Raw genomic sequence first — 14,959 nt, 5'->3', positions numbered from 1 at the left:
TCATAAGCCACAATGTCTAGGGGTGGTTTGGTACGTAGCAATGGATAAATGATGTATATAAAACATAAATAAAAAGTATGTGTACCACTGATTTCTAAAAAGGTAAAAACGAATATAATAATTTTGTTAGTAAAAAATTAAAAAATACAATGCTTTGAATTATTTTACTTGAAAGCTCATGCGCTTGCCCTGTGTGTGTGTGTGTGTGTGTGTGTGTGTGTGTGTGTGTGTGTGAGAGAGAGAGAGAGAGAGAGAGAGAGAGAGAGAGAGATCGAGATCGAGATCTCTTACAAACCCCTGCAGGGTGGGGAATGACAGGGTTATAAAAGATTTAGTATTCTTAGAGATAAAAACAAGCATATGCTCCTCCTGATGGAGATAGCTGAATAATGAGACAACTGGTTAGGGGCCCGAAGAGGAAGGGATCTGTACAATTTGTTAACTTGACAGGAGGAAATGACTACAGTGGAGAATAAAGGAGATTTCTCCTATACTTTCTTCATTAGGTGAAATATGCTTTAAGTTACATTTATTAATAGTCACAACATGTTTTTATTACCAGCCTTAGTATTATTTGACTTTTAAAATGATGTCTATGAATTGCTATGATTAAAAAAAAGTTAAAGAAAAAAAAAACCCAATAGATGATAAAAGCTTTCACATACTCAAATGTCAGACTTTCTTTTTACCGCTAGGATAATTATAGTTGCGAAGGTTTTATACTAAGGTGATTCTTGTGATAATCACAAGTACAAAGCAAAACAAAAAAATCTCCAAAGGTCATATCCTATTAAAGGCAGATGAGTGGCACTGGGTTTTCATCTTAAGGACAGAAATCCATTGTCCACACAAATAGTTTTATTCTATAACGATTAGAGTGTTTTTCAGCTACTAAAATAAATAAGTTTATTATTTAGTTAGAACTTAAAAAACCTAAACTTTTAAATTGTTTTAAGTTGCTGGCTGGATAATATTACAATGCAGGCACCTTATACTTCAGCCTTTAATAGGAAAAGAGGTTTAACTAGGGCTGGTAATACATTGCCCTCTGCTGGACAAAGCATCACCAGAGAACTGAGTCTTACAGACTTTTTCTGGGTTAAAATTGAACTGTGGTTTCTTCTTTCCAATTTTCTCTACCAGATATTTCTGGAGATAAAAAAACTCCAGAGAACATATATTTCTTGGCTTCAATACTTTATTTGAATATCTATTAAAACAATACATTTTAGGCTTGTTTTTGATGGAGGAAAGGGAAGAAGAAACAACATGGCAATATTAGAAACTATGCCCTATATAATACAATTTGAGAAATATCTAAAACACCGAGACTTGTTTAGAGTGATGCCTTAAGATGACTACTTCAAGTCTAATATATCTCCATCCATCAAAGATTACCAAGATGCAAGCACCAACATAAGAGTGGATTTAGGCAAAGATCATCAATGAATGCTAAAATTCATTGGCTGAAAGGGAAACAATATATTCATATTCAAAATATGATCCTTAGATTACTTATTAATTACAAAGAGGAAAAAGTACCTTCACAATGAGGAATTGGCAGAAATTAATAAATTTATAGATTGAAAATTGGAAACAGGTATATAGATACATTTTTGGTCACTGGAGATACTTGGTCACCTTATCCAAAACAATAAACCAGATTCTGGTAGCAGCTAAGAATACGGACTCTGAAGTCAGACTACCTGGGTTCAAATCTAGGCCATACAATATACCAGTTATATTACCACCAGCAAGTTATTTATCTTCTATAGACATAAATCTCCCTATCTAAAAAACGATGGTAATAATGGTATCTATCTCAGAGATACTTTTTAAGTTAAATGTGTTTATATAAAAGCACTTCAGTGGCTGTTATTTACTATTATTATAAATTTTCTAAAAGTGATTCTCAGGAAAGCTTGCTAATTCAATATCTGGGACTCTTAGTAAGATAAAATGAATGCCGACCTTAACAGGTATAGGAGGGAAGGCTTCACATACCCAACTTTTCCTCATTTTCTCTTGCCATCTCTCTTTTTCCCTTGAATAAGGATAGGAAATGACATGGAGCAGGGGATTTAACCTCAAGACAATTTTATCTAGAAATGCAAAAGAAGTGATTGGTAATAAAACAGCCAGGTACATATGTTATAGAATGCCTTTTAAATTCTCTAAACCTCATTGCAATTCAAGTGGTTGTTTCCCAGAGTATAGATATATGTGGTTTGGCTGTCTTCAAAATCTTTTTTTGCCTTGTCTAATCCAATGCTAAAGTTTCTTCTCTTCCAAAAGCCTGATAATTTCCTGTTTGCTTTTCAATTGCCATCTCTGAGGTCATTCTAATTCTTATGACTGTCACTGACACTGCTACAGGATTTCTGTGGTGTATATTTCTAGAAGACAATATCTATCTAGTGCATTCAAACCTATGTGCAAAGACAAAAGGCAGAGGTGTAGTACAGTGAAACTTTGATCCATTTATGTTTTGTCATTAGACCTTTTTTACAAAGCTAATCACTTTTCTGTACTATTACAAACTTCCAAACTTTGGACTGTAATTTCTGTGTTTTTAATAGTTCTTGAGGGAAATAGTCCCATGGTTTGCTGAGAAACCAGCTCTTAGAAGCAAATTATTCTTCGCACCATGATTAATGGTAGTATGGCCATGATTATAGCTGTTCATAGGAGGTGGTGGGGGCTTGTGAGCAGTGCAACTGGAGATAGGGTTGTGGCCAAAACATCACATCCTGAAGACAGAAGGGGGCTCAGTGAGCCTTGAACAAACCACAACTTTGAGTAACAGGTCTATGCTTCGCTCCTAAAGGCAAGCACTGGCTTGGGTATGCATTGAACCGGATAAAGGTTTCCACTGCCTCCTGCCCCTTTAGGGAAATAATTATCTTTGGAATGTGATATTCTAATATGGACTATGTAAGGCACGTCTTCTCTTCCTGCACACTAGCTTCCCAATCACCTGAGCTCCTGATTGGTCAGAGAGAGAACTTAAAAGGCCAAGTATAGCCAGTTTAGACACGACCTTGGATAGCTTAAAATAACTGTCTAGTTGAAACACAAAGGTTCAGGTATAACTGAGCTGTCCTGTGTCCTCTGGGTTCTGGCTCCGGGAGAAGTTAATAAGGGACTCTAATCTCAACCCCAATAATCCATGTGAATCAGGAAAGCCCTCATGCACCCCTGCTGTACAGAGCTGATCACAGATTGTCAAAAGAAATGGCTACATGCTTGCCCTTCGAACCATTCTTACTGAACCACTCCAAATGAATTCTAGGGCCAGAATAAAGAACACAGTTGATACTCACACATATCTCAAAGGCAGGAAACTTAGCAAAGGCAGGACTTATATTTTGGGGAACTACTCTAACACCTCAAGAAGTAAATTGTAAGAGCAGAACACTTAGGAGATCAATATTTGGCAGATATTATTGGAAGTAATTAGAACTGTTAGGCAAGAGCATTTGGATTTGGATAACAAAAGTAGAACTTTGAAGAGGAGATGGATGAGAAAGACAAATGAGAACCAAAGAAAATGATTGATGACCTGAATGCAAAATGTCCAAGGGGCCACTTTTACAGAGAACTTGCAATTCTTGAAAATTTTGGCTGACAAGTTATATTTTTGCTGATTTAGTATTCTCTGACATTTCCACTTTTCTACCAATTGCAATATTTCCTAGTATCTTAGAAAAATACAAATAAAAATTTCCTTATAGTTCAATTAGGAAACTCAAAATCACGTAAATCATAAAGAATTTAAACTGATATCAATTGGATAAAAGTTAGCTTAATAAAGTCCAAAGTTTTTAAAGATAGGAAAAATTTGGGCTTCATTCCATAGTCAATTGTGCTACTTGAGAGCCCAGAATGGGAAACCCTGTCTGAAATGAAAACAATTTAAAACTTGACCTTGGATTACTTACCATAAGTATCATAAAGTACCCTACTGACCCTCGAGAAAGCAGAAATAATTTCTGCTTTCTAAGGCAGAGGGTGGGGTTGAACAAAAAAGATATGTGCTTTAAAGTTAATTTACTTCTTGTATCACCTTTGGCATGCTACTTAACTTCTTTGAGACTCATTTTCCTCACATGCAAAATGGGACCACCACCACGCATTATGAGCTTTCTTAAATGCAAAATGTCCTGCCCAGCACCAGCACAGAATTGTTACTCACTGTAAGTTTTCTTCTCTTTCACTCCAGTTCCTTTGGCCTTTCAAAACCACTTTGATTTACTGTTTTCACCCATTTTTTTCACTCATAGAACATTTAAAACCTCACATAACATATTAAACTGAATTCTTGGCTTGCTTATGGAATCTCAAATTTCCAGAGCCTAAATTAGCTTGTGGCTAATATACTTCTGTGACCACCACACACCACTAGAAACAGTAGGAACTCATTTGTTAAATGAATTACAGTGCTTAAGAAAAATAGAAAGCACTAAAAATCAAAATAGGGGAGGAAACGGCAAAACTTACACCTATTCAGGCATTCTTGCCTGATAGTCAATTGTCTGACAATCATTTTAAGAAATACTTCTGACTCTTCCTCAGTTCAGTGGTTGACTGACTTCTGTGATAGTCAGCTTCCAAGATGGTTCCCAATGATCATCATCTAACATTTATTTATCCTTCCCACAATGGCTCTGTGTGACCAACAAAATACTGCAAAAATGACAGTGCTGACTTTAGAGGCTATATATTTTTTTAAAAGGCACTGCAGCTATGGCCTTGTTCTCTTAGATCACTTGCTCTGGTGGGAACTAGCCATCATGCTGTGAGGGCAGATGGCTGTATGACCTTGGGCAACTTATATGGCCTTTCTGAGGTTCAGTTTTCCTCACTTTTAAAATGAAGATATTTATTTTATAGTATTTATTTCACAGGGTATTGTGAACGTTAAATAAGACATGCATGTAAAGCACATAGTAGGATGCCTGACACATAATAAACTTTCATTAAATGTGGCTAATACTGGTGGTGGTGGCCTTGCATGACATTTAGTCCTGTCCAAAATGGAAACATTTGGTCCACAACAACTCATCTACCTAATCCCATGTGCCATGACCAGCTAGGCTACTGAGTGAGGATAGAAGAGTTATTACAGGCAATACAGCCATAACACGATTACTGGACCAATAAAACATGATTGCATTTTTCAATGCATTAATCCTATAAACCAATAGTGCAAATAAACATTATGGGCTGTTTCAACTCAGGGATATTTCCTAGGTATGGACATTTTTGCTAGGACCAAATAGCAAGGACTATTTGGCATGGACAAATATGCTCAGGGATGTTTGGATAGGACCAAATTTCAAGGACTTTTTGTCATGTACCAAATGTCTCTGTGGATGGGTGTTTTGGGTAGGACCAAATGTCTGCTAATCAGTGGTGGTGGTAGTAGAAGTTGGATGTGAGATGTGAAGGAAAGAATGGAATCAAGGATGATTCCTAGGTTTTTGGCTTGAATAACTAAAGAAGTGATAGTATCATTTTCCGAGTTTGAGGAAAATGGCAGAAAAGTTGTGGAGAACAAAGGCATTCTTTTTTTTGGAACTAAGGTGTTTAATCCTTAAAAGGTAATATTAAAATTATCTTTCAATCACTTATAAACAGCATTCCATCGTTTCTTTTCTAAATTGCTTCAAACTGTTTTTTTTTTTTTTCATTTGTTTGTTTGAAGTAATTCCATCCTGGAATATGAAAAATTATTGAAGTAAAAATGATACGATTTCCAGAGGCCAAATTACTGTGCCATTGATGGCCATGTAATGTCGGATGAGTCACAGTTCTCAAAAAAATGATGGCAAGCATTGCAAAGAAAAACAGCAGCAGAACAAGATCTAGACACTAAGATGGTTTTCATTTTTGTTTTAGAGAGAAACATTAGCAAACATTAGGGAGAATTTATGCAATGGACATGAAATAAGGTAAGCACTGGAGATTGAGAAATGGCAAAGTAGTTCTATTAATTTTAAATGAAGATTTACTGATAACTAAAGTACTCAGACTTGATAAAATCAAATTTCTGTTCCCATTTTCAGACTCCCACTGGTTTAACTTCCTAAGAAAGGGTAGTGTGTGACGCAGGTCTGGCTTCCCAGCTCTACACTCAGCTTTCCTCCAGTTTCTAGTTCAGATTGGTTAAACAATCCTATACATAACATTGGTTTCACAATTCTTTATATCATAATATAACTATTCATTTTATCTGAGGCATACTTGGTCTTCAGATTCCAGTAGTTTCCAGGATTCTCCAAATCTATTATGAACTGCTCCAAACCAATTTTAAATCCATTCATTTTATCTGAGGAATACTTGGTCTTCAGATTCCAGTAGTTTCCAGGATTCTCCAAATCTATTATGAACTGCTCCAAACCAATTTTAAATCCATTCATTTTATCTGAGGAATACTTGGTCTTCAGATTCCAGTAGTTTCCAGGATTCTCCAAATCTATTATGAACTGCTCCAAACCAATTTTAAATCTGAATGGAGGCAGCACAGGGCAATTAGAATTAGTAGCATGGGTTAGTTCTTAGTAACCAAGTTGGGACCCAAACTCCTGGGTGCAGTCTGTGCTTACAGTGTACTGCGTTGGGCCTTACTTCTTTATCCTTAAAACAAAGGGTTTATACCCACGGGTGATCATAAAAAGTTCTATTCTAGCTCTATGATATTCGATTCTAGTAAGAACATTTTGAGTTTTGTTTCTCTTTATTCTTAATAAAGATGAACTGCAAATAAGCCATTTGCAAATGATTTTGCAGACAAATTTGTACTAATATTTTAGTGGGTCAACACAAAGTGATTCCCAGGTCACTGTGTTGTATAAAACTAGCCATGAGGATTAAACCTTTGAACTTCAGTGAAGCATGCTAATAAAGCTGAGGCATAACTGGGTTATGAAATAACAAGGAAGTACAGTATATATATGGTCCACCAACTTCCTCCCACTACAAAAACAGAGAAATTTTTTGACGAGGTAGTTGCTACATTTACTATAACTACTGGATTTCTTTAATACCGTTTAATTTTTTTTTATCTGTCATTGGTGTCATACAAGAATCTGTTCACACTGACAAAAACTGAAGGATTCTGGAAGAGTGATGATCAGAGAATTTTAAGTCTGAAGTTTACCATCACTGCCCTGAATGACAGAGCCTTGATTGGCATAAACTACTTGTACAGGTAAGACTGATCATTTACATTTAGCTTAAAAGTTAACTCTGTAGAAATTCTAACAGAATTAAAATGTTTACATTTCAAAAACTGATCATTAAAAGGTAGTCAACATATTAACTGTATAGATAATTGTTAGTAACTGAAGTTAGTTGTAGAACTTTGTTCATGTGTCAAATTAGCAGAGACACAATGTGTGTATGAGTGAGTCAAGACAGGTACTCTGCTGAGGGGAATGCAGACATTTTTTGGAAAGCAATTCTGCATACATAATGTGATTTTTATTTGATTTTTTTAAGCTTTACAGTATTTTCCAAATTTTAGAAAAGAATTATCTAGTAGTTTTATAATCAAAGTTTATTTTTAAAGGAGAGGTACATAGTAGATACAAGTTTGGTGTTCGAGAAGCTAAAGATGTAAACTAGTTGTTGTTTGTTACAGTGAAGTTCCTATAGAGTCTCAATGTCATTTGTCTGATAATGCTAGACTCAGAATATCTTTTTACCTCCCTTCTGTTCTGAAGCATTTGCTAGTGTGAAGTAGAAAAGCAAGACATTGATAATGAGTAATATGAGATATCAGATGCTATATGAGGTGGTCTAATTTTTTTAAAAAAGGAATACTATTAAGAAAGAAACACTATAACCTTTACAGATTTTAGTATAAAACGTATTATCTACACAAGGCAGGGACTAGTGTTTTTATTTAATATCATCATAAAAAAAAACTTCATTCCTTATGAAAAATAAAAATCTACTTTGATCAGGTAAATTTTTCTTAAGAAATAAACAGGCTTATTTCACTTTCTAGTTGACTGATTTAAAAATTAGTCAAGTTGCAGATTAAGTTTTATATATTTACAACCAGATATACACTAACTGCAACCAGATTCCAATTTGCCAGGCTGCAGTGGGTTGAGATACACTCACTGTGAAGCACATGGACTATTTTCTAAATAAAAATTACAAAGGAATAAAATAAAATGATAAAGACACTGGTAGATATTAATTAAAGGTCTCAATATTTGAACCTAGAGACACAACACAGGCCTTAAACTTTCAAGTCTTTGGATGGGTATTGTTTAGTTTTAAAAATTATTTCAAAATTATAGTAATTATTCTTTTCAAATACACAATTTCTGTAATCCATGATTCTGAAGGGAGATAGAGAGTAAAATAGCCCTGAGGGGCTGGAGGCATATAAGAATCATAGAAGGCAGTGTATGGTAAAAACTTTGTGTTTATCAAAACAGAATATACGATTTAAAAAATGAGATTGAGAATCTCCAATCTAGATTATAAAAGAGTGAAGAATGTGGCACCTAGAAAGCTACGGTGAAAAACACAGAAGAGTGTGGCACATTCTGAATAGAGCTCATGATTCTTATTTGACCAGAATCCAATAACTTTTATTATTCCCACCTGAAAGAAATGAGTTAATGAGGAAAAATAAGAAGGAAAGAGTTTTTATGTGACTCTTTAACACTTCATGTGCATCCTTTGAAGAAAGATTTAAAAATAAGACATAAAAAAGCAAAAACCACACCTGCATTTATGCTGTGATTGATTAAAATAGCTCTAGAAAACATCATATTCTCTGAAAAACCAGATACTCAATTACTCACAAAGACACACGAGGGCGCTCTAACCAACAAGCACAGCAGCTAGTTTTGACAGAATTTTAAAGTAAGCTTTGTATTGAAATATGATAGTTTAACACTAAATATTTGAAATAAGAAATTACTGATGCCCTTTGGTAAAGATCCTGGGATTTTGGTGTTTATCCTTGGCTATTACACTTCTGTTTAATTCAGGATCTTGCCTGAGTATTTTTTTTATATTGAATTAAGTTTAGTTCTGAATATGAAGAGATTCTTTTAACAGTATTAGATTAGGGAGAAGTGCTTTAACCTAGTCATGAAAAGATACCATTTAAAAAAGTATTTATGTACAATTAAGGTAATAATTAAAAATCGGTCCTCTCTCTATTAAATGTAGTCACAAATGCTTTTGCAACACTTTCCTTTGGCCAGTATGTATTGCTTGCATGAGCCTTAAATTTTTTAAAAATTTCTTTCTAGGCAAAAATCAATTGTAATTTACAAATTGATTTACAATCTAATAGAAGAACTATAAATTCTTTCAGTATAAAATGATAAATCTCAGGCATTTAACTATTTGTATCAAATTTTGTGTTTTAGACAAAAGCACTAGCCACAATAAACAACTTTTTGCTTTTATTTCGACTGGGCAATCGTGATTAGAAAAGGTGAGATGGCATCTATACTTTCCCTTTCCATCTAATACATTTATGTTATTATTTTATTTCATCCAACGCATTAAAAATATTCAGCTTATATACAGTCTCTAACTTTAATATTAAATATCTGTAATTTTGTTCTAGCTCCTGTGACAAAATTCAAGAAAATCTGATATAAATGAGTAACAACTCAACATGTATTCAACCATCCATGATCTCTACCATGGCTTTACCAATCATTTATATCTTCCTTTGTATCATTGGTCTCTTTGGAAATTCTCTTTCTCAATGGGTGTTTTTAACAAAAATAGGTAAGAAAACATCAACCCACATCTACCTAGCACATCTTGTGACTGCAAACTTACTTGTGTGCAGTGCTATGCCTTTCATGGGTATCTATTTTCTGAAAGGTTTTCAATGGGAATATCGATCGACACAATGCAGGGTGGTCAATTTTTTGGGAACTCTATCCATGCATGTGAGCATGTATGTCAGCCTCCTAATTCTAAGTTGGATTGCCATAAGCCGCTACGCTACCTTAATGAGAAAGGATTCCACACAAGAGACCACCTCATGCTATGAGAAAATATTTTATGGCCATTTACTGAAAAAATTCCGCCAGCCCAACTTTGCTAGAAAACTATGTGTTTACATATGGGGAGCTGTACTAGGCATAATTATTCCAGTTACCGTATACTACTCAGTTGTAGAGGCTACAGAAGGAGAAGCGATCCTGTGCTATAACCGGAAGATGGAACTAGGAGCCATGATCTCTCAGATTGCAGGCCTCATTGGAACCACATTTATTGGATTTTCATTTTTAGTTGTACTAACATCATACTACTCTTTTGTCAGCCATCTGAGAAAAATAAGAACCTGTACATCCATTACAGAGAAAGATTTAACTTACAGTTCTGTGAGAAGGCATCTTTTGGTCATCCAGATTCTACTAATAGTTTGCTTCCTTCCATATAGCATTTTTAAACCTGTTTTTTATGTTCTACACCAAGGAGAGGACTGTAAGCAACTGAATTATTTAATCGAAATAAAAAACATCCTCACCTGTCTTGCATCGGCCAGAAGTAGTACAGACCCCATAATATTCCTTTTTTTAGATAAAACATTCAAGAAGACACTATATAATTTCTTTACAAAATCTGATTCACCACATATACAACTCTAGATTTGACTTCTGGATGAAAAACAACACCAAACAGTAAAGTGTCCATATGACTTTATTGGGGACACTAAACTACATGATCAACAGGTCATAGCTTGATTTATAACTGGCACCAAGAAAACCTCTTTGATTTTTAAAAATAAAATTCACTTTACAGTTCTACTTATACTGAAAGTTGAGATGGCAGAGGCTTTCAGCAGCAAAAGTCAAGCATACTGAAAGGATCTCACTGCATATGAAACCAATCAACCATTTTCTATTTAAAGTCAACCATGGATGTGTCTATTCAGAACACAATATTTCATGACTGTAGGATAAAAAAGCAACTGGCTTATGACTTTTCTGCTCTGTAGTAGTTAGAATACGAGGGCTCATCTATGGATAGTGTTTGTTGGTAACTTTAAAAATGGGTAAAAGAAAAAAGTGAATAAGAAATTTCCTCATTTAAGTCCTATCTAAATGTATGAATAATACAGTGCAAAAGTTCAAGGTTTTATAAACAGATTATTTATTTGGTATCTGACTCATGTTACTATGAGAAGAAATATTCATTGATTCTGGTATTTGTTAAGCAGATATTATTTATAAATATGCTTAAATATTTGGATTAGGCTTTGTCAAAGTAAAAAGTTAATGTTATTATATGCCAATCTTGATCATATTTTATATATTTTCTTCTGTATTCAATATAAATAATGTTATTAATGACTAACAGTACCTGGCATATAGATAAGTTCAATTAATTTTTGTGAAATAAATGAATGAATGATAAGGCAGTATAATAGTATTGTTGTTAAGAGATTGGTCTCTGGAATTAGAGTCCTTTGGTTCAATCCTAGCTCTACCACTTATTTAGCCAGACAATTGTAGACAACTTATTTACTCTCTTTGTTAATTTCTTCATTTGTAGAATGGAAAAATACTACATAATTCATAGGTACTGTTATTAAATCAGATGACGTTACTATTAGGAGAAGCTACCATTTACTAAGCACTTGCTATGTGCCAGGCACTCTGCTTATATACCTTACATGTATTATTTTAATCATCACTGCCCCAAAATATGCGAATTTACTGATGAAAAACTGAAGCGCATAGTTAAGTTGTACAGACTTTCTCCAATATTTAAGCAAATATAATTAAAGAGTAAGCATTTCTTAATGGTCATTTCTTCTATGTAATCTTGTCAGTAAGACAAATGATGGTGACTATATTCTGTATTATATACACTATAGCTAAAAAAAATTTTTAAATGCATGTTTTATCTTCCCAAAGAGATCATAAGCACCTTTGGAACTATAGTCTGTTTTCTATTTCTACTTCCATGGTACTTGCCTTCTCTGCTCAGATTAGAATTCAAAAAAATTGAAGCTGAATAAACATTAACTGCTACTTGGATAGAGACTGCTTAAAGACTCATTTATTCTCTACATGGCAATTTCTTCAGTGCTCAAAAAGAAGTTTCAAGTAAATTCATAGAGCAATTCTAAGCCTTCAATCTCATAGCGTGTTTTGTTCCTGAATTAAAAATGTAGAAACAATTCACTGTACAGATTCCCCAAGAGCCATGTGTTCAAAATCACTAGTGGTTTTTCTAACACATCTGCATAATTGTAATTTAAAAAGAATAGAAAACAAACAGTAAATGTTTCTTTCTCTTTTTTTTTTTTTTTACTTCAATGCTTAACTGAGAGAAGCAAATGTTCAGAGAAAAGTCTGAAAAAACACATGCTGGCTTCAAATATTTACAATGTATATCTATGCTTTTATAGCAGCAATCTGATTTCTAGCTGATTAATCTACAGAGACAAAGGCAGACCTGGGAACCCCACGTGACTCCCTGAGTGCTGGCTGTAAACTGAGATGTCCAATCTTGTAACTTCATAGAAATGAGAATCACAAAATAACTCAAAAGTTGACCAGGAAAGTTTCTGAGACATCTAGCTTTTTCCACAGTTATACCAGCAGTTTTATTCTTATACAAGTTTTAAAACCCAAACTCAAAACTAAGAGGAGCTGAGAAGATGATCAATAGTTTTCATTTAACATAAGCTATACTGTATAAATCTCACTGCCCTTAGGATTTTAAATATATATATATATGTGTGTGTGTGTATATATCTATATCTATATCTATATCTATCTCTATATCTATATCTATATCTATATCTATATATCTATATATATTTTCTAAAAACCATTATTAAAAAATTACTTTACAATGCTACACATTAAATAAAAGATAAAAGATATTGCTGGAGTTTCTTACATTTAAAAAAGGCAGAAATAGAGTTTTACAATTTCTCTTTAGGTTACTCATTCTGACGGAAAACTCCCATTTTAATTCTATTTATCTTTACGACATAGATGCTTTCCCGAACAGGTGATTGTAAGTCATGTTAAATTTTTTGGCTATTTAATGTCATGGTAAATATTTCATATGAAATATCACTTTCTAAAATATACCTCAACTTTAAAGTGCGGATTTCAGAAAAACAGTGTTTTTAATGTGTCTGAGTTATAGTCAAACACAATTTCAGAAACCCTAAATTTTTATTTAGGCCAACAACATTATATCTTAAAACAGGTATGACAAATGTTTATTTCCTCTTTTATCTTTTTCATATACACACTTCTCATTAAGGCAGCTTTCAAACTATTAATCAGGAGCACAAACCATAAAGACTAAACAAGCAAACTTAAGGATAGACTACTCAACCTGGAAAAGAGTTTCTACTCCCTGGGTAGAAGAGGAGGAAGTCAATTCTGTTCTGATTTGTAAGAACTCCTGCAGCCTCTCCCTGGCCTTGCAGTTTACAGGGTGGGAGTTATTATGAACAGATGTGGGCAGATAAGCTGAAAGGAAATCTTGCTTGGCAAACCACAAAGGGAGCATAGAGCAACACTGGTTATTTGCCAAGCATTTTAATCATGTAGCTAATGCCATGGACTTTCCTCTGACTGCCCCCAAATTCTAATTGAATTAATATCAGTGGGAAGAGTTACTATAGCTAGAAAGGTTTTACACCCGACAGAAAAAAAAAGCTCTTTGGCTATATCAAACATGCTTCCTACCTCTGGCTGAGAAGGAGAGGAGCAGTGAAAGGATCAACATCTAATAAGCAAAAGAAACAGTCATTTTTTTTCTTTTGAAATAAAGGAGTTGATTTTTTTTGGAAGGGTGGGGTGGGAGAAGAGAAACACAGCAGTTAGAAATACAAGATAAATTGGAGACAATCTTATAGTTCATGAGATTTTTCTAAGTACGATTTTACAACCTCGCATTCAAAACTGAACACGCACATGTGCTAAACAACCTTACAGAAGTTACAGATTAACCAGTGTGCTTCCTATAATCAAGAACAAAAGAAATAAGTTTTTAGATTAATGTGAATTCCATTTCTTTATATAACACTTTTGGGAGGTGTGGTAAGAGATATAAAAGAAATGTCAGCAACCAAGAGCAATAGAGGAAGAAATACTGTAAGAAATCCACAATGCCCTGGCAACTAGTGTGATACAATGAATGCTTGTTTATAATAAAGTCTGGCCTGAAGCAGGTGAAAGAAGAACTGAGACCAGAAGGGGACCAAAATGTAGCCAGGCATGTCAATGGGTTAGTGAGGAAAACCATTTAAAGGAAGCTCACACAGAAACGCTGGGCGGAGGCTTTTGGCTGACTGTCTGTGTGACTGAGGTTTTTGCTCAGTTCTGAGAACTAAAAACTGAGCCCCCAAACATCCTGGACACAGGCTCCACTCAGAATAGAAAGAGAATGTGTGTAGCGGTTTGCATTCAGAGAAGCTACTTAACTTCAACTTCAGTTATTAAAATTGTATGCCAGTAGGTCAGAGCCACAGAAAGGTCTAAGGATTGCTTTTTCTCTCATGCCTAGGTGATGCATTGTGAGGCTACCTCTAGGAGTTAGGAGAGACAAGAGAACTCCATCAGCTCTCAGTGCTTAACAGAGCCAATGAGGCAGGCAAGGAGCCAGGAGGTGCATTTACCTTGACAACTGTACAATTTCTTTTTGCAGTACTTTAAGGGGTGAGGAAGAAAAGAGAAAAACACTGAAACATAATGAGTTTTCATATCCTTTCAGAAGAAAAAGAGGAATAAAAGGGAAGAAGGTGGCAGAAAAAAATAGGAATTTGCATGCATGCCTTAATGAATGCCTGTAGGGAGGCAAAGCATGAGAAAGATAACATTACGACAATGGGTCTTAACTAGGGGTGATTTTTGTGCCCCAGGGAAAATTTGGCAATGTCCAGAGGCATTTTTGAGTGTCTCAGGAGGCAGGGTGGGGGGAGTGGGGG

The 14,959-nt window shown here is 34.6% G+C and overlaps 2 protein-coding genes across 6 annotated transcripts in view; one reads left to right on the top strand and one right to left on the bottom strand.

The window, feature by feature from the left end:
• CASK (calcium/calmodulin dependent serine protein kinase) overlaps positions 1-14,959 on the bottom strand; it is a 385,645-nt gene that overhangs the window by 159,056 nt on the left and 211,630 nt on the right. The gene's annotated exons all lie outside the window — the stretch shown is intronic.
• On the top strand, positions 9,104-10,748 carry GPR82 (G protein-coupled receptor 82). Its single transcript, XM_025051331.1, has one exon. The coding sequence runs from the start codon at positions 9,642-9,644 to the stop codon at positions 10,644-10,646; it is 1,005 nt and encodes a 334-aa protein (XP_024907099.1). The 5' UTR covers positions 9,104-9,641; the 3' UTR covers positions 10,647-10,748.

The sequence above is a fragment of the Pteropus alecto genome, unplaced genomic scaffold (assembly GCF_000325575.1).
Source record: "Pteropus alecto unplaced genomic scaffold, ASM32557v1 scaffold28, whole genome shotgun sequence".
NCBI lineage: Eukaryota > Metazoa > Chordata > Mammalia > Chiroptera > Pteropodidae > Pteropus > Pteropus alecto.
Note: the sequence above shows the minus strand (reverse complement) of the source record. Positions and strands in the feature narration are given on the sequence as shown.